The sequence below is a fragment of the Piliocolobus tephrosceles genome, chromosome 1 (assembly GCF_002776525.5).
Source record: "Piliocolobus tephrosceles isolate RC106 chromosome 1, ASM277652v3, whole genome shotgun sequence".
In the NCBI taxonomy this organism is placed as follows: domain Eukaryota; kingdom Metazoa; phylum Chordata; class Mammalia; order Primates; family Cercopithecidae; genus Piliocolobus; species Piliocolobus tephrosceles.
The window spans coordinates 202,914,049-202,932,520 of NC_045434.1; the positions used below are offsets into that span (position 1 = coordinate 202,914,049).

At 48.5% G+C, this 18,472-nt stretch overlaps 1 protein-coding gene across 12 annotated transcripts in view; it reads left to right on the plus strand.

The window, feature by feature from the left end:
• TMCO4 (transmembrane and coiled-coil domains 4) overlaps positions 1–18,472 on the plus strand; it is a 131,452-nt gene that overhangs the window by 32,631 nt on the left and 80,349 nt on the right. For 8 of the 12 annotated variants that reach the window (XR_004228626.1, XR_004228627.1, XM_031934620.1 and 5 more), the window contains exons 6-7: positions 3,529–3,588; positions 15,557–15,689. Coding sequence is in view for 10 of the 12 variants with exons in the window: in XM_031934620.1 (XP_031790480.1) it covers positions 3,529–3,588; positions 15,557–15,689 (193 nt within the window). In the remaining 2 variants the exon portion in view is untranslated. The remainder of the gene's footprint in view (positions 1–3,528; positions 3,589–15,556; positions 15,690–18,472) is intronic. The other 4 variants (XM_023219790.3, XM_023219793.3, XM_023219791.3 and 1 more) reach the window with 1 other exon arrangement.

Here is an 18,472-nt window from a genome sequence, read left to right on the forward strand (position 1 = left end):
TTAGGACTGCTGTAACAAATTCCCACAAACTGGGCAGCTTAAAGCAACAGGAATCTCTTGCCTCACAGTGGCTCAGACCAGCGGCCTGGGTGGAGAGGGGAAGGAGCCAGATTCGAGAGTTACTGAGGAGGTAAAACCGCGGGCCTATTGCGAGGAATAAGTGAAATAAACTCTGAGTAGCATCACATGGTCCTGGCGTGAATGAAGGGCTCACCAGCTCACCAATGACATGAGGTTCCTTTCCTTCCTGAAGTCAAAAGGCCATGGGGGACCCGGCCCCAGGTGGCAGCACCTCTCACTGGCTTCACTAGCCAAGGAGTCTGGAATCAAGGCATCAGCAGATCACACCCCCTCTGAAGGCTGCTGGGGAGAATCCACTGTGCCTCTTCCAGTTTCTGTTGACTCCAGGTGTGCCTTGGCTTGTGGCTGCCTCACTTCAGTCTTTGCCTTCTTCCTTTGGCTTCGTCCTTCCCCTTTTCCTCTCCTCTGTGTGTCTTTTATGAGGACTCTTGTGTAGGGTAATCTCATTTCGAGATTTTTAACTTAATTATATCTGCAAAGACTCTTTTTCCAAATAAGGTCACATACATAGGTTCTGGGACACAGATGTATCTTTTTTGTGGTGGTGGTGGGGGGTGCGGTGCTCTATTCAGCCCTCTATACCAGGATTCCCCAAGCCCCTAGGCCACGGACTGGTACTAGTTCATGGCCTGTTAGAAACTGGGCCACAAAAGCAGGAAGTGAGAGGTGGGCAAGCGAATGAAGCTTCGTCTGTATTTTCAGCCGCTCCCCATTGCTTGCATGACTGCCTAAGCTCCACCTCCTTTCAGATCAGCAGTGGCATTAGATTCTCGCAGGAGCGCGAACTCTTGTGAACTGTGCACGCAAGGGATCTAGGTTGTATGCTCCTTATGAGAGTCTAATACCTTATGATCTGTCACTGTCTCCCATCACCCTCAAATAGGACTGTCTAGTTGCAGGAAAACAAGCTCAGGGCTCCCATTGATTCTATATTTTGGTGAGTTGTATAATTATTTCATTATATATTACAGTGTAATAATAATAGAAATAAAGTGCACGATAGGCCGGGCACGGTGGCTCATGCCTGTAATCCCAGCACTTTGGGAGGCCGAGGTGGGCGGATCATGAGGTCTGGAGATTGAGACCATCCTGGCTAACATGGTGAAACCCCGTCTCTACTAAAAATACAAAAAATTAGCCGGGCTTGGTGGCAGGCACCTGTAGTCCCAGCTACTCGGGAGGCTGAGGCAGGAGAATAGTGTGAACCCGGGAGGCGGAGCTTGCAGTGAACTGAGATCGCGCCACTGCACTCCAGCCTGGGTGACACAGCAAGACTCCGTCTCAAAAAAAAAAAAAAAAAAAAAGTGCACAATAAATGTAATGTGGTTAAATCATCCCAGAACCATTCCCCCGACCCCTGCACTGGTCCATGGTAAAACTGTGTTCCCCAAAACTGGTCCGTAGTGCCAAAAAGGTTGGGGATCACTGCTCTCTACCACTCCAGGATGCCTGCATTAAGCCACTATGCGGGCAGCCTCCTGAGCCCCTTCCCACCCCCACAGCTCCCATTCAACTTCTTCCCACCAGCTCCTCTCTGCCAGGGCTCCCCTATTATTGCATAAGTGGCTTCTTCTGTTCTCTAAACTGTAGAGAAGCTTTGATGCAGCGACCTCTGATGTTTATTCTGATAGCAAGCAGGGAGGAAACACAACGTAGAAGAAATCCCCAGCATCCTCCAAACCCTGTAATAGGGAGAATTTTGTGTGGCTTCCCACTGGAACCCTCCTAGTGGAAGGAGGAGGAGAAAGAGCAGAATTTCATAGTGGGAAGGAGCCGCAGGGGAAGGTCAGCAGGTAGCAGTGCAGCAGGTGGGCTTTGGGCCAATTGGAAGCCTGAGGAGGGAGAGTGGGATGGATTTCACCTGGACAGGTATGCAGATGGCTGGCCTCAGCAAGGAGAGCAGAGAGAGCAGAGAGAGCAGGGGTGAGGGGCTGCCCCCGGAACCGTTCTTCATGTTGCAGAACTGCTGCAGACCAGGTACAGAGGATAGAAGAGAGAGAGCTCAGAAGTGACATCTCAGCCCTCAGATTCTGGTGGTCTGGTGCCAGCTGCAAGGGGACTGGGACTCTGTCTCAGGAATCCTGGCGTTTGTCTCCAGTGACCCTTTCAGGGCAGGTGGTAGTCAGGGACCCTAAAAGAGTAGGCTGAGGCTTGCTCAAGCCCAGGCAGCAGGGTGGATGAACTGCTTTCTCATGCGTGCTTGGTCATGCACGTGTATTTGGCGCAGTCAGTGCCTGCCAGGGTGGCAGGACACGTAGGTCACCCTACCTTGGGGATTCTTGTTATGAGCATAATACATTTTTTTTTTTTTTACCATTTTTTAAAAAGCCTCTAAGCCCTTACTACTCTCAGTGTGGTCCGTGGACCCAGCAGCATCGGCACTGCTGGGAGGTTTGTGAGAAATACAGAGTCTCAGCCCCCACCCAGACCCGCTGATTGGGATCTGCACGGAACCTAGGTGATTCCTGAGTGCTTTCTACTCAGAGGAGCACTGCTTTAAGGCTCCAAAGAGTGTGTTTGGGCCTACTGTATCCAACGCATTTTAATTGCATATTGTGGAGCTGAAAGGGCTCTCCATGGGTGACCTGGCCAGCCTCTGCTTTCAGGCAGGCGAGGCCTTCGGTAATACTTTATTTAGCAGAGACAGCCAAGTGGCCCCCAAGGGAGTGGCAAGGTTGGCCTGAGAACACTGCTTCGGTCACTGGACTCTGAGTTTGGGGCATTTTCTGTCTGTACCCCCTGGAGCTTATATTTCCAGGGCCAGGCAGTCTCAGGAGTTGTCATAGATTTCATCACAGAGCGATTGTGTCACTTTATTTTTTTAACAGAAGTGAGGGAAGAATAATAATATCTGATCCTCCTGGACTCCCTTGGAGAGAAAGGCTGGATTGCACAGTGGTCTGAGACTCGGGTTGCTGGAGATCAGGGCAGCAGCTCAGCACATAGAATCTAATATTGGAATCAGTGTAATGGCAAAGCCGCCATGTGCTAAGTCCTGGCTGCGTGGCAGGCATGGCGCTAAGGGCTTGCGCTGGCATTTCATCTGTCTTCCTTCAGTGAGGTGGTTAAGGCTGTTGCCCCCATCTTGCAGACCTGAATCTCACACATCAAAGTCAACTTGGATGATCCTCTTTTTTTTTTTTTTGAGATGAAGTTTCGCTCTTATCTCCCAGGCTGGAGTACAGGTGACATGATCTTAGCCCACTGCGACCTCTGCCTCCTGGGTTCAAGCAATTCTCCTGTCTCAGCCTCCTGAGTAGCTGGGATTACAGGCATGTGCCATCACGCCTGGCTAATTGTTGTGTTTTTCGTAGAGATGGGGTTTCACCGTGTCGGCCAGGCTGATCTTGAATTCCTGACCTCAAGTGATCCGCCCACCTCAGCCTCCCAAAGTGTTGAGATTACAGGCGTGAGCCACCACACCCGGTGATCCTCTCATTTTCACAGGTGGAGAGACTGAGGCCCAGAGAGGGGAAGGGTCTTCCATGCGGACACACAGCGGCAGAGGTAGACTGGGAGTCAGAAGCAGTTCTCCAGCTTCCTGGGCCAGCCATTCCTTTCTCTCATTGCCTCTTCATCAGGAAGAAAGAGAAGCAGCCTTGGCCCCAGAATCTGACTTTCCCTCTTTCCTCACCCAGAGAGAGTCATATGCATCCCACCACCTCTTTCTGCACCCCACCCCTGCAAGCCCCAAACCATCTTGGGCACCTAAGACACCTCCACTGACTCTTCTTTGCTGTTTGTGACCTCGGAGCTGGCTCTGGCAGAAGAATCGAGTGGGTTTAAAACAGCCTGTCTTACGTCATTGCCTGGTGCGCTTCATGCCCACCCAGGCACGTTTTCATTATAGGCGACATCTAAACCAGCATCGCCCTTAACATTTCCATTGAGAATAACCACCACTTATTAAGCACCAGTTAAATGCTGGTGACCTCACCTGGCTCTTGTCAATCACTGTTTCATTTCATCCTCACAGCCATCCTTTAAATGTAGGCGTTCCCACTTTACAGATGAGTAAACCGAGGCTCATAGAGGTGAAGTAATTGCCTAAGCTAGTAAGTGGCAGAGCTGGACACTCTAAAACAACTGCTGTTAGTCAAAACCTTGGCAGATTTTACCCTCAGGAATTAGGGAATTGAGGCATCCCCACGGAAATATATCTAATATTTCTCATAGCTCATATCTAAATAATACCAGGCTTTGATAATGTCTGGGAGGTACCTTTGATTTATCTGATAGCCTCACCAGGTGCCAGCAGGTAAGAGGAACAGCTTTAGTGGCACACTGGGACCCAATGGGAGCAGGTGCCAGGGCTCCAAAGGTCCCCAGAGGTCAGAGGCAGGTAGACCCTCAAATCACCTAGACCACCCTCTTACATAGATGGGGAAACTGAGGCCCAGAGAGGGGAGTGGCTTGCTGACAGTTGTCATGTCTGACCTCTTTATCTGTTCTAATGAATGACCGGGGACCAAGAATGGGGAGTATCTTGGGGGTTGATTGTATTACAATTCAAGCCCCACCTTGGCAAGTTACTAAATGTCTCTGTGCCTTGGTTTCCCCAGGTGTCCGAGGGAGTAACAGTGGTCTCTACCTAACAGGGTGGTGGTGAGGATTACATGAGCAAATCCTTGTAGAGTGCCCAGCATGGAGCTGGCAGGCAGGGCACAGGCTGTGAGTGTTGCTGGGGTGATGGTGGCCATGGTGAAATGGGAAAACCCTGGAGTCCGGGAACCTGGATGTTCATCCTTTCTCTGAGACTCTTGTGCGTGACCTTGATCAGTCGCTTAACCTCTCTGAACTGCAATTTCAAGTACAAATAAGGGGCAAGAGCCAGATGTTCCATAAAAACACGATTTTTTAAAACTGTCTTGGGTTCTAAGACCATGAGCTCGTAAATCATGTCAAGATCCTTACAAGGATCTTGTACAGAGAAGGTTGGTGTCATGGATGGGCCAGTTGTCCAGGTCCTTCCCCATGAGCTCCATGAGGGCAGTGCCCTTGTTGGGCCTCTTTACCGTTGCATCCCAGCAAGTGCAACACGGATGGACGCATGGTGGGCGCTTAGTATTTGTTGGATGGAGGGAAGAAGGGAAGGTGCCATAGAAGGATGGGTGGGCGACCTTTCCTTGGAGAATGAGCTTGGGTGCTGAGTGGTGTGGTTTGCTGAATGTCTTCTGATGGATGCATGGTGGGCACTCAGTACTTGTTGGATGGAGGGAAGGAGGGAGGGAGCGATAGAAGGATAGGTGGGGCGACTCTTCTTTGGAGAATGAGCTTAGATGCCAAGCAGCGTGGTTTGCTGAATGTCTTCCTTCTACAGAGATTGATGGGGGCAGAAGAGGAGGCTCTCTGTGCTACAGGATTTCTCCCTGGGTGTGAGACAGACTGATTAGTCACGGAGTCAGCCCAGGAAATCAGCATGAAAAGCTGCATTTCTCAGAACTTCCTGGAAGGTTGACCTTTACTGAGAGTTTTGGGATCTTAGTCACTGAACGATGCCATATTGGCAGCTGGGTGGAATTTTTTGTGTGTGCTAATTATTTCCTTCTCCTCATCTAGTAGCAACCCACGAAGCACTTTGCCCACACAACCGAAAAAATAAGTCTTTTACATGATGAAAGTTAAACTAAATCTGAGCTAATAACTCTCAACCTCCACACAGTTGACATTTGAGGCTGGATCATTCTGTTGTGGGGGGCTATCCTGTGTGCCGTGGGCTGCTTAGCTGCATCCCTGGCCTACTAGGTGCCGGTAGACATTCCTACGCTGTGATAACCAAAAATGTCTCCAGACATTGCCAATGTCCTCTAGGAGGTAAAACTGAAAATATGGCCATCTCAGGTGGGGCTGGTTTTCTTGCATTTAGTAATCTTCCTAAGTTCTTCTAGTTGCTCTTCTAGGCTGCTTACATAGATTCTGAGTTATTGCAGAGTATATAATCATCAGATCTGCTGCTGAGGCCAGTACTGTTAACCTGCTCTTACAGGGGGAAAATGAAGGTTTCGCAGGTTAAGTGAGTAGCCCAGGATCACATTGCAAAGTAAGTTTCAAAACTCCATTTAAGGCCAAGTGAATCTCACCGTGAACTCGGTATTGGTCCCTGGTAGACTTAAACCGCATCATGATTTTTGCCCTCTGATCTCTGAATTCAAAGGGAGGTCACTTCTAGGCCCTGGAACTGCAGGAGGCACATGCATTTGAGCCACGGCACTCTCTACCGCAGATGTGCTCTGCTTTCTGGCCTGGTGTTTATTACTGGATTGCAAACCCTGCCTCCCTGCTGAATGAGAAAGGCTTGACATGTTAGTCTTGGGTTGTGGTAAAATGCAAATATTGTCACCTGGCTGCTGGGTTCTCCATCAACATCCTTTTTTTAAATTATTTTTTATTTTTATATTTTTTTAGATGGAGTTTCACTCTTGTTGCCCAGGCTGGAGTGCAATGGCACGATCTTGGCTCACCGCAACCTCCGCCTCCCAGGTTCAAGCAATTCTCTTGCCTCAGCCTCCAGAGTAGCCGGGATTGCAGGCATGTGCCACCACGCCCAGCTAATTTTTGTATATTGTTAGTAGAGACAGGGTTTCTCCATGTTGGTCAGACTGGTCTTGAGCTCCCGACCTCAGGTGATCTGCCCGCCTCAGCCTCCCAAAGTGCTGGGATTACAGGCATGAGCCACTGTGCCCGGCCCAACATCCCTGAGATTCATACAGTTTATAATCCATATCCGAACAGCTGGGTCCATCTATTCCACAAGTAAGAACCGACACCTGCTGTGTGTGCCCAGCCCTGTGTGAGGCACTGAGAGTAACTCTAATAGCAGATGCTCATTGAGTGCCTGCTGTATGCCTGGCTCTGAGCTAAGTGCTTTCTTTATAGGAACCCATTCATTGAAACCCCACAATGGCCTTTGGAGGTAGATGCTGTTACTATTCCCATTTTACAGCAGAGGAATCTGCAGCACAGAGAATAAAATGCCTGCCCAAGCTGGAAAGTGAGGAGTTAGGATTCCAGCCAGGCCTTGGGCTCTTGAGTCCACCTCTTACCTGCTGTTCTGCCTCCCACATGGAGATAAGTGGAGCCCTCACCCCTGCAGCTGACTTTAAGAGAGTTGGATGAGGCCTGAATGAAGGGCGGGCACCCATGCAGCCGGAACCAGAGGAGCTGCTGCTCTTACTGATCCTGCATCCGAGAAGGTGGAGAAGGGAGGGTCTCAGAAGCAACCCCTTCTCTCTCCCCCTTGCTCCAAGACCACTGGTCTTAAAGTAAGCTTGTCGCCGCCTTAATGGCCTTAATCATCCTAAGCCATGAGGACAAAAGGCAGGAGTCATCCCCAAGACGTCCTGAGTCTTGAGCCCATGAGGGCTCTGCAGCCAGGCTCAGCCTCTCAAAGTGGGGACCCTGGGCACACAACAGGGCTTAAACCCATTACTCAGCAATGGACAGGGTGTATGGGACTAGAATACTGTGTAGTTTCTTCTTTATATGGAAAATAATTCATTTAGGGTAAAAATGGGGCTACGTAATAAATATTCTAGAAAAAGTATATAATTTAAAAAGTTGGTAAATCAAGGGATAGTATGGTGGGTAGGGTAAGCAGTTGTATGAGTGTGACCTGTGAGGTGTGTCCTTGGACCCAGGGGGAAGAGGGACAAGGGGCCCCTGCCCTGGCACAGCAGCAGGCAGCTCACAGCCTCACCCTGGCACCCTGACTCAAGAGTGGCTTCTTAACAGGTACAGGATGGAGGAAACATGACAATTTCCCATAAAGTAATATCAGCCACCCTGTATCAGGCACTTACTGTGTCCCAGGTGCCAGCCAAGCTCACCACATCCATCTTCTTATTGCCCCTCAACAAAAGCCTGATCAAAAAGATATTCTTGGCCTGTAACAATCCCAGCACTTGGGAGGACGCAGCAGGCAAATCACTTGAAGTCGGGAGTTCGAGACCAGCCTGGACAACAAGGTGAAACCCCATCACTATTAAAAATATAAACATTAACTAGGCGTGGTGGTAGGTGCCTGTGATCCCAGCTACTCGGGAGGCTGAGGCACAAGAATCGCTTGAACCCTGGAGACAGAGATTGCAGTGAGCCAAGATTGTGCCACTGCACTCCAGCCTGGGTGAGAAAGTAAAACTCCATCTCAAAAAAAAAAAAAAAAAAAAAAAAAGATATTCTTGTTCCCCTTTTGCAGATGAAGAAACTGAGGCTCAGAGAAGTTAAGAGACTTTCTGAAGCCATTCAGCTAGTAGGAACTCAGATCAAGATTTAAACCCAGGTCTGTTTGACAAAGGCTGAAGTTTCTGCCTCTAGGTTCCTTCGCTTTGGTCTGGAGGGCAGCCCCCAAAGGACGGGGATTGACCAGGATCTCTTCCCAAAGGTGTGGGCTCTCCCAGCAGGTACCAGGTCAACCCCGACCCACGCTCAGAGATGGAGCCATTACTGGGAACAGGCTGGTTCAACGCCTTACAACAGGAGGCTGTCCTGCTCCCTGCTCCTGATTTGGGGGATTTGGAAATGTGGGGAAGGTCAGGATTGTTATCACAACTTGTGGGTGCAACTGGCATTTAGGGCCAAGTTCCCGGGGTGCTGCTATCCTTTGATGCATGAGAGTATTAGATAATGAAGTATGAAATGCAGCTGCTTTTGTATTGAGAAATGCTGGGGGGCGAAGGAGTCCCGTCGTGAACACACAGCCTGACTCTGAACATGCCCCTTGCTGAAGCAAGGAGACCAGTTGGCTCCAGGGGCTCCCACAGTATGTGGTTGTGTGTCTGGGATGGGCACCAGGGCTAATCCCGCAGTTCTGGGTGGCTGGCACACTTCTGCCCTCTGGTGGCAGAGCCGAGATCTCTGGGTCACCCTTCCCGATCCTCCATCTTTCCAAAGAACTGTTATCCCGTGATATGTAACTTTTAGGTGTGCCTGTGGCCCGTGACTTAGGGCTGCCCCTGAGATTGTATGTATACCCCATGTGCATAGACTGTAGGATTCCCAGCTGGCCAAACGGGATTGTCCTAAGACACCAAACTCCCTCAAGAGTAAGAGATTTGCCTTTAAAAGGCAGTCATAGTGGAATGAGCAGAAATGTTGGCATCAGATAATTTGGATTATAATCCAAGCTCCAGCACTCTCTAAACTGTGTGGCTTTGAGAAAGTTTCTTATCCACTCTACACCTGTTCTTTCCTCATTTGCAAAATGCAGCATCATAGTGACAACCTCCTAGGACCATTGGGAGGATCAGCAATCACAAATGCAAGCTCCTGCCATGATGCCTGCTGCTTAGGAGCAGGCCAGGGATGCCAGGTTCCCTTCCCTGCAGAGGTGACGGGAGGAGCATCGTGCTCTGCCTCCGGGCGTGAGCACATCCAGACCATCTCAGACTGGGAGGAGCTCATTTCCAAGAGGGGAGCCCATTGCTCTGTTTCCTGGGGTAGGAATCACCTGTTTCAGAATCACTGGGAGTGGAGAGTATTGTTAAAAGTTCAGATTCCTAAGCCCCACCCCAGATCTCCTGCACGTGGGACTGAGGAAGCTGAAATTCCACAAGCTCTCTGGGACCTTGATATTCCCTAAACTCTAAGAACCACTGTCCCACTGTGACTCTCAAGTCTCCACATGGCCATGTTGCTATTGGGCTGTTTCAAGTCCATTTGGCCTTGGGCTTTGAAGGTCTCTCCTTGTGAGGAGGAATAGGTACCCTGAAGCTGACCCTCAGATCTCTGAGCTGGAAAGGACCTCCAGAGACCAACTCCTTTGGTCCTTCTGGCAGGGTCCAAAAGTCTGGGCCTGGGCACTGGACTGGAATCTGCACAGCTCTCAGGAGCAACAGGGGGATGTCACAGCACCCACTGATCATGGACTGACCCAGATTTAGAAGGAGGCCGTGAGGAAGGAGCTCAGGCTGGAAGCATGGGCAGGCTTGGGAGAGAGGTGTGTGACTGGAAGACAGTGTTCTGCTAGCTCGTGGCCCTGCTTCCCATGTCATGGTGCGGGGAAGGGGTGGCGGTCAGGTGCATAGCCTCTGCAGCCAGGCTGCCACTTTACTATTCATTGGCTGGGTGAACCTGGGCCCCTGGCCTAAGCTGTCTGTACCTCACTTTCCTTTTTGAGAAGATGGACTTTCTATAGTACCTGCCACTTCAGAGGCTCATAAGGATTCAATAAGCCACTACATGCAGAAAGTATAGTGCAGAATCTGATCTGATCTAGATGAGTAGGTGATAAATGAAGCTTCCAGATTAATCGGATTATTGATCATAGGATGTTTCTGCCGAAAGGGGATACACATCTCATTCAGCAGAACTGTCCCCCGCATTTGGATCTTTCCCAACAGAGTTCCAGTAGCTCAGTCATTCATTCATTTCTACAAATATTCCATTCTACAAATATTCCATTCTTCTTGCATACAAAGATTATTAAACCTCTGCTTTGTTGTTGGCATGGGCCGAGGTACTAGGGATGCACAGTGGATTTGGAGCTTATATTTTATATTCTATAAGAAGAGACAAAATAAACAAGTAGGCAAATAAAAAAAAATATATATATATAGTTGTTTTAAATGGTGATAAGAAGAAATGGCTGGTCACGGTGGCTCATGCCTTTAATACCACCACCCACTTTGGGAGGCAAATGTGGGTGGATTGCTGAAGCGATATATGTATAAATTATCTGAGCATGGAAGCACATGCCTGTAGTCCCAACTACTCAGGAGGCTGAGGTGGGGGATCACTTGAGCCCAGGAGGTTGAGGCTGCAGTGAGCCAAGATCATACCACTGCACTCCAGCCTGGGTGACAGTGAGACCCTGTCTCAAAAAAAAAAAAAAAAAAGAAAGAATGAAAGAAAGAAAAAGATAAGAAGAAATAACTCATGGTAAAAGACTAGGAAGCAGTAGACTGGGTCAGGGAGGGCTTTTCCGAGAAGGTGAAATTTGAGGAAGGAACTGAGTGTTCCAGGCATGGTCAAGCCTCTGACATTTGTGGCATGTGCCTGTAGTCCCAGCTACTTGGGAGGCCAAAGTGGGAGGATTGCTTAAGGCTAGGAGTTTGAGACCAGCCTGGGCAACATAGCAAGATCCCCATCTCTTAAAAAAGAAAAAAAAAAAAGACTATGACATTTAAGAATAACTCACCACTGTAAGAGAAGACCCCACTGAGAGGAGGAGAGAGGCCTTAACCCATCAATCCACTCTCCTCTAGTCCCCTGGGGGAGCAGGACTCGGAGGGTACTAGAGAGGGAGAGGGAGTCTCAGGTGGAGGTGGGAGGCAGGGAAAGGTCTTTTGTGCTGCCTGGGGCAGGTGGCCACAGCAAAGAACCCTGGCAGGCAAGAGAGAACCTTGGTCAGCTAATGACTCAACACATCTTAACTGTGCACCTACTAACTGCCAGGCATTGTCCCAGGCAGTGGGAGAACAGCAAGGAACAAAGCAAAGGTCCCTGCCCTTGTGGGACAGGCATTCTGATGAGGAAAGGCAGACAATAAACCTATACAGGGAAATGGAGTAATGGAGATAGGGTGACTAGGGGCTGAGCTGTTCTAATTCAGGAGCCGCTGGCTCCTCTAAGGTGGTGATATTTAAGTGGAGACCTGACAGATGGGAAAGGGCAGCCAAGCAGAGATCTGGGGCAGGAGCTTCCCAGATACCAGAAACAGCAAGTGCAAAGGCCCCAAGGCAGCCATGAGCTTGGCTTCTTGAGCTGCTGGTGCCTGAAGCAGGGCCGGGTAGAAGGTGAGGTGGGAGAGGGTGGCAGGAAGGGGTTGGATGATGTGCAGTCTTGCAGACCATGGAAAGAAATGTGGACTTTATTCTAAGTGCACTGGGGAGCGGTCAGAGAGCTGTAAGCCAGGGAGAGAACACAACCGGATCGATAACTTTAAAGAAGCTCAATGGCTGCCGTTTGGCAAACAGAGTGCAGAGGCAAGAGTGGAAGATAAGAAAGTGGTGAGGTGGCTGGTGCTTGGAGAGCGATGGCTGTGGCGGTGGCAGTGGAGATGGAGTGAAGTGGTCAGACTCAGGATATGTTTTGCAGGTGCAGCAGTCAGCATCAGCTGGTGGGGTGGATGTCAGGACAGGGAAACAAGAAGAACTAAGAACAATGCCCAGGCTTGTAGTCTGAGCCCCAGGGTGGATAGAGCACTTTATTATTATTATTATTTTTATTTTATTTTTGAGACGGAGTCTCCCTCTGTTGCCCAGGCTGGAGTACAGTGGCATGATCTTGGCTCACTGCAACCTCTGCCTCCCAGGTTCAAGCAGTTCTCCTGCCTCAGCCTCCTGAGTAGCTGGGATTACAAATGTGCGCCACCACACCCGGCTAATTTTTGCATTTTTTAGTCGAGAAGGAGTTTCACCATGTTGGCCATGCTGGTCTTAAACTCCTGACCTCAAGTGATTGGCCAGCCTCGGCCTCCCAAAGTGCTGGAATTCTAGGCACAGGTGTGAGCCACCGCACCTGGCCTGTGGGGCACCTTTTATTGGGACTGGCTCTCAAGGAGCAAGTTGGCCCCCTGGCAAGTTGGCAGTAGAGCCTGGGCCAGAGAATGCCAGTATCCTGGGTAGCCCAGGACTCTGCCCCTCCCTACTGCCTTCTAGACGAGGAGATTTGCTCCTAGAGCTTCCAGAAGGAACATGCCTTGAACTACAAACCCTGACTCCAAGACCAGCATCCCAGCCACCAACTCCTTGAAATGACCTGTACATAAGGCTAAGATACAAAGCCCCGTGCCTGAGATTACCACAGGAGTGTTAATCACATGTGTACCCGGCAGCCTGCATGCTAGAAGGTGAATCACTGCAGCCTTGACCTGTGGAGTATGTATTAGCAACTATTTATCATTGCCACCAATTAATCATCAGAGCCAAAGCTTGGTTTCTACAACCCGATTATCACGTGGGCACAGTAGTCTTTGTTCCTATGGGGAAAGCAAGGAACTCCTTTTTTCCGTGAAGTTGACTGAACCTAATAACCCCAAACCACAGCACGTGGTGTCTGTCTCCAGCACGTAGACAGCTCCTCATCCCGGGAGACAGCAGGGCAGCCCCGAGAGACCCTGTTCCACTCTGGGGACCCTGGGTCAAGGAAGGAACTGATTTCTTTTGTAGAAGCTGAAACCTCAAACTTCAAGACTTCAGGGACTGCATCATGGTAAACGGGAAAGGAGGGTCCCCTATACCAGAACTCAGGAAACCCTATTTTTGGCAAGCTTCTCAGGTCATGCTGATAGGCAGCTGGACTGGGGAATTAGCGTTTTAGACAATTCGTGTCTTTACAGGGCCAGGGCACAGGGGAAGGTGAGTGCGGAGTAGCTGAATGCCAGGTCCTTGTGACTTTCTCTGTCAAAAAGATTCAATTTGGAAGCCTGTCATAGTGCTTGAGTCACAGAGAATTTGACCTAAAAATCAGAAGAGTTTATTCATTGGTTCATTCACTGTGTAAACATTTTTTGAGTTCTTACTAAGTGTCACACCCCAGGTAGGTACAGGGGTTGGAAAAACAGATGACTAAGCTTACAGTCTAGTAAGATATGATGAGTACAATCAAATGGGGAAGATACTGAGAGAGCGGCCTGTATAAGTGATCAGAGACCCCCAAAGGAAGGAATGATGCAGAGAGGGTTCAGAGAGGAGGTGATGGTTGAGCCAGGTCAAGAGTTAAGTGGTAGAATAATGGTCCCTAAAGATGTTCACATCCGAATCCCTGGCAACTGTGAATATGGCAAAAGGGACTTTGCAGGTGTGATTACATTAAGCATCTTGGGATGGGGAGACGATCCTGGGCTTTCCAGATAGGCCTAATACAATCACAAGGTCTTTGTAAGAGGAAGACAGGAGGATCTAAGTCAGAGTAGGAGATGTGACCATGGGAGCAGAGGCTGGAGTAATTGGAGGGAGAGGCCACAAGCCAAGGAAAGCAGGCTGGGAAAAGCAAGAAAACAGATTCTCTCCTTGCTAACACTGTGATTTTAGAATATCTGGCCTTCAGAATCATAAGATACTAAATTTGAATTGTCAGCCAGGCACAGTGGCTCACACCTCAGCCTCCCAAGTTGCTGGAAATTGCAGGCACCCCCCACCACGCCTGGCTAATTTTTGTATTTTTAGTAGAGATGGGGTTTCACCATGTTGGCCAGGCTGGTCTCGAACTCCTGGCTTCAAGTGATCTGCCCACCTCAGCGTCCCAAAGTGCTGGGATTACAGGCACCGGGCCTCCTTCATTTTTTTTTTTTTTTTTCCTGTGCAGTATTTGTTTTTTGTTTTGTTTCTTAGTTGGGACCTCATGACATGTTATCAAGTCCATCTTCTATGCATTAAAAATTTTGGTCCATTGTATAAGCATTTATTTTCCTTTTTCTTTATTTATAATATCCAAACAGAACTGTCTCTTTTTTATTTTTATTTTTTTAAATTATTGAGATGGGATCTTGCTATGTTGCCCAGGCTGATCTGGAGCTCCTGAGCTCAAGTGATCCTCCTACGTCAGCTCCCAAAATGCCTGGGATTATAGGCATGCACCACCACTTAGCCATAAATTCTCTTAGCCATAAATTCTTCTGGGTAAGAATTTATTTTTGAAAGTTATGACATACTTTTCTTGGGAATCATTTTTTATGGCCCCATGGTTTTCAGTTGGATGAGTGTGGTTTATAGCTAATTTCCTGATGTTGGAAATCTCCAGGTTGTTTCCAATTTCATATTATAAATACAGCATAGTGCCTCTATTTGCTACATATCGTCTGCATTTACGGTTGTTTGCTTAAGATTAAAATTCCAGAAATGGAATTCCTGGGGCAAAGGGGATGTATTTTTTTCAAGTTTTTGATATGTGTTGTCCAGTTGCCCTCCCGAAAGTTTATACCAGTACATACTTCCACCAGCAATGTCTTTGAGCACCCATTTTTATCATCTTCTTCACAGCTGTGAAATTTTAAAAACTGCTCTTTGCTCATTTGACTGGTGAGAAATACCACCTTCCTTTTTTCTTTTTTGAGACAGGGTCTCACTCTGTCACCCAGGCTGGAGTGCAGTGGCATGATCACGGCTCACTGCAGCCTCAACCTCCTAGGCTCAAGTGTTCCTCCTGCGTCAGCCCCCTGAGTAGCTAGGACCACAGACACTCACCACAATGCCTGGCTAATTTTTGTATTTTTTTGTAGAGGTGGGGGGTGGTCTCACTATGTTGCCCAGGCTGGTCTTGAACTCCTGGACTCAAGCGATCTGCCTGTCTCAGCCTCCCAAAGTGCGGGGATTACAGGAGTGAGCCACCTCACCCAGTCCCACTTTGCTTTTGCTGAATATTTTAATAGTTGTATAGTATTCTGTCCAGGCAACTGTGTCATTTCTTTCATTGACTGGCTCCCGTGGAGTTGTACATTTAGGCTGTTTCCGGTGTGGGTTTTATCAGTTACACTGCTAACATCACTGTTCTTAAAACCTAAACTGATTCTTTTCCGGTGTTGTTTCTGTCTTTCGAGGGCACTATGATGCCCGGGCCAGAGTCCTCGTGTGCCACATGACCTCCCTGCTCCAGGTGCCCTTGGAGGAGCTGGATGTCCTTGAAGAGACATTCCTGGAGAGCCTGAAGGAAATCAAAGAGGAGGAATCTGAGTAAGAGAGCCCTGCGACCCCCATCAGGATCCAAGGATCTCCACTTCAGTGTACTTTGCAGATAACAGAGTCCCCTTCTCCCTTTAAGAGATGGTATATTGAGGTAAAAGGAGCCCAGGACAGAGTCCCAGCTATAGCCCTGACTCGCTGTGTGGCCTTAGCAAGCTACTTGCCCTCTCTGGGCCTCTGACTTCATTTGCAAGAAGAAAAGATGAAATGGGCCAGGCACGGTGGCTTACGCCTGTAATCCCAGCACTCTGGTACACTGAGGCAGGTGGATCACTTGAGGTCAGGAGTTCGAGACCAGCCTGGCCAGCATGATAAAACCCCATCTCTACTAAAAATACAAAAATTATCCGGGCATGGTGGCATGCGCCTGTAATCCCAGCTACTCGGGAGGCTGAGCCAGGAGAATTGCTTGAACCAGGGAGGCGGAGGTTGCAGTGAGCCAAGATTGTGCCACTGCACTCCAGTGTGGGTGACAGAGTGAGACTCTTGTCTCAAAAAAAAAAGAAAAGATGAAATGAATGATTGCTAAGGGCCTTGAATCTGTGACTTTAACATCCTGGGGCCCTGACACCCTGTTCCACCTCAGGCTCTTGTGACACCTGGTTCAAGGGCACAACTGACCTAGATTCAGTTCCTTTTCTGATACCTGTCCACTGCTTGACATTGGGTGGGTGGCCTTGCTTTTCTAAGCTGCAATATTCTTATCTATGAAACAGGAATATGGATAGTGCCCTCCCAGGATCACTGGGAAGAATGAATGTCTGCACATTATAAAATGTCTGACCCAGGGCTGGCACACAGCAAGTACTTGGTAGATGTGAGTCCTCCCCTCCCCGACATGTCCCAGACCCATCAGTTGTAGAGTTGCTTTGCTGTCTATATATGGTCAAGAGTGTGTAGAAGGAAATAATCCTGGTAACTTGGCCAGAGCTCAGCTCTCTGCAGACACTTTACACAGGATCTAATCCCAGAGCAATAAATCGATTTCAGTCACAGCCTAATCATAGGCTCCTGGCACCAGGCACGTCTCCCAGCTCTGGGTTTTGTTTCAGCTGCGGTGGTGTTCTTTGACCAGCCAGATTACACCAGGTCAGCCCACCTGAGAATTTAATCCTAAAGCCAAATTGGCACCCAGAGCCACCCTCATGCCACAGTTAATAGAGCAAAGACAAGGGGTATTTCCTTGAGAAAGGGGGAAACTTGGTTTGTTGAAATAACCTGTAGACATACGAGCTTTGACCCCTAGAGTTGGGTCAGTATAGAAATACCTGGATCCATGCCAATTACCATAATCACGAGGGCATCCTAGGTTCTTTGGATATGTCGGGAATTTATAGGATCTTATATGCCTTGAAATTAAGGAATCTCTCAGTTATTATTTGGAAATCTTATTATCAGAGAGAAATGTATTACCTGGAGCGATTTGTTCTGATAATACCAGTAATGCCCAGTCAGGGAAGAAGATATAAACCAGAAGGTCTAACACAGGCCAGTTCTGCCACTTACCAGCCACGTGAGCTTGGGCATTATTTAACTTCTCTGAGCTTCAACTTCCTCACCTATAAAATGGGGATAATAGTAGCGCCCTCCTCACAGGGTTCTTGTGAGGCCTAAATGAGTTCATATATGTGTGTGAAGTGTTTCAGGTGAGCCTGGGACAGAGTAACTAGTCCATAAATATTATTTGTTGTTGTTAACAATACTGTTCTAATTGTGTTATTACAGACCCTTTTATAGACTATTATAGATCCTATTGCAGTCCATGTGTAGACCCTTTCCTGGGAAAAAGGCTTCACACATGTAATTGTTGATGCAATGTTAGGGACTTTGGAGACCTCTCAGATTCTGTGGTCTCTGGAAGGATCTGAGACCCAGGGAAGCCATAGCAGCTGTTCAGCCAGGAGACCTGGCTCTTGGTTTGATTCTGCTATTAACCCTCTGTGTGGCCTTGGGCACGTGGCTTTCCCTCCGTAGACACCAGCACACATTTTTGTTTTTAACCTATACAATTAAGGGGTTGAATGATACGTAGATTTCTTTTGACTGTAACGTTTTGTGTTTCTGGGAGGTGAGTTCATTACTAGGCCCACTAACATGACTCTTTGCAGCTGAGGTCTAGAGTGTGACGTACCACCCGTCCCACCCCTCTGCTCCTGGGTCCCCGTCGGAGCCCTAAGGCCACCCAGCTTCCCTCACTTGTTTAGTGACTTCACCTCTCCTCTCTGTGCCTCGTTTCTTCATCTCTTACATGAGGATAATGGTAGTATCGCCGTCATAGCGTTGTTGAGAGGATTAAATTACTTAACACATATCAAAAGCTGGGACCCGTGCTTGGCACATAGTAGAGTCTCAGCAGATGGGAGCTAATGAGCTGCTGGGGTTGATACTGCTCACATAGGCCAGCTGCAATGGCTCACATCTTAATCCCAGCACTTTGGGAGGCGGAGGCGGGTGGATCACCAGAGGTCAGGAGTTTGCGACCAGCCTGACCAACATGATGAAACCCCATCTCTACTAAAAATACAAAAATTAGCTGGGTGTGATGGCACATGCCTGTAATCCCAGCTACTCAGGAGGCTGAGGCAGGAGAATCACTTGAACCCAGGAGACGGAGGTTGCAGTGAGCCAAGATCATGCCATTGTACTCCAGCCTGGGCAACAAGAGTGAAACTCCATCTCATAAGAAAAAAATTACAGTTAAAAATAAATAAATTAATAAAGATACTGCTCACATCATAAGAACGTTGCCAGCATCAGATTTTTCTTGAATGCCT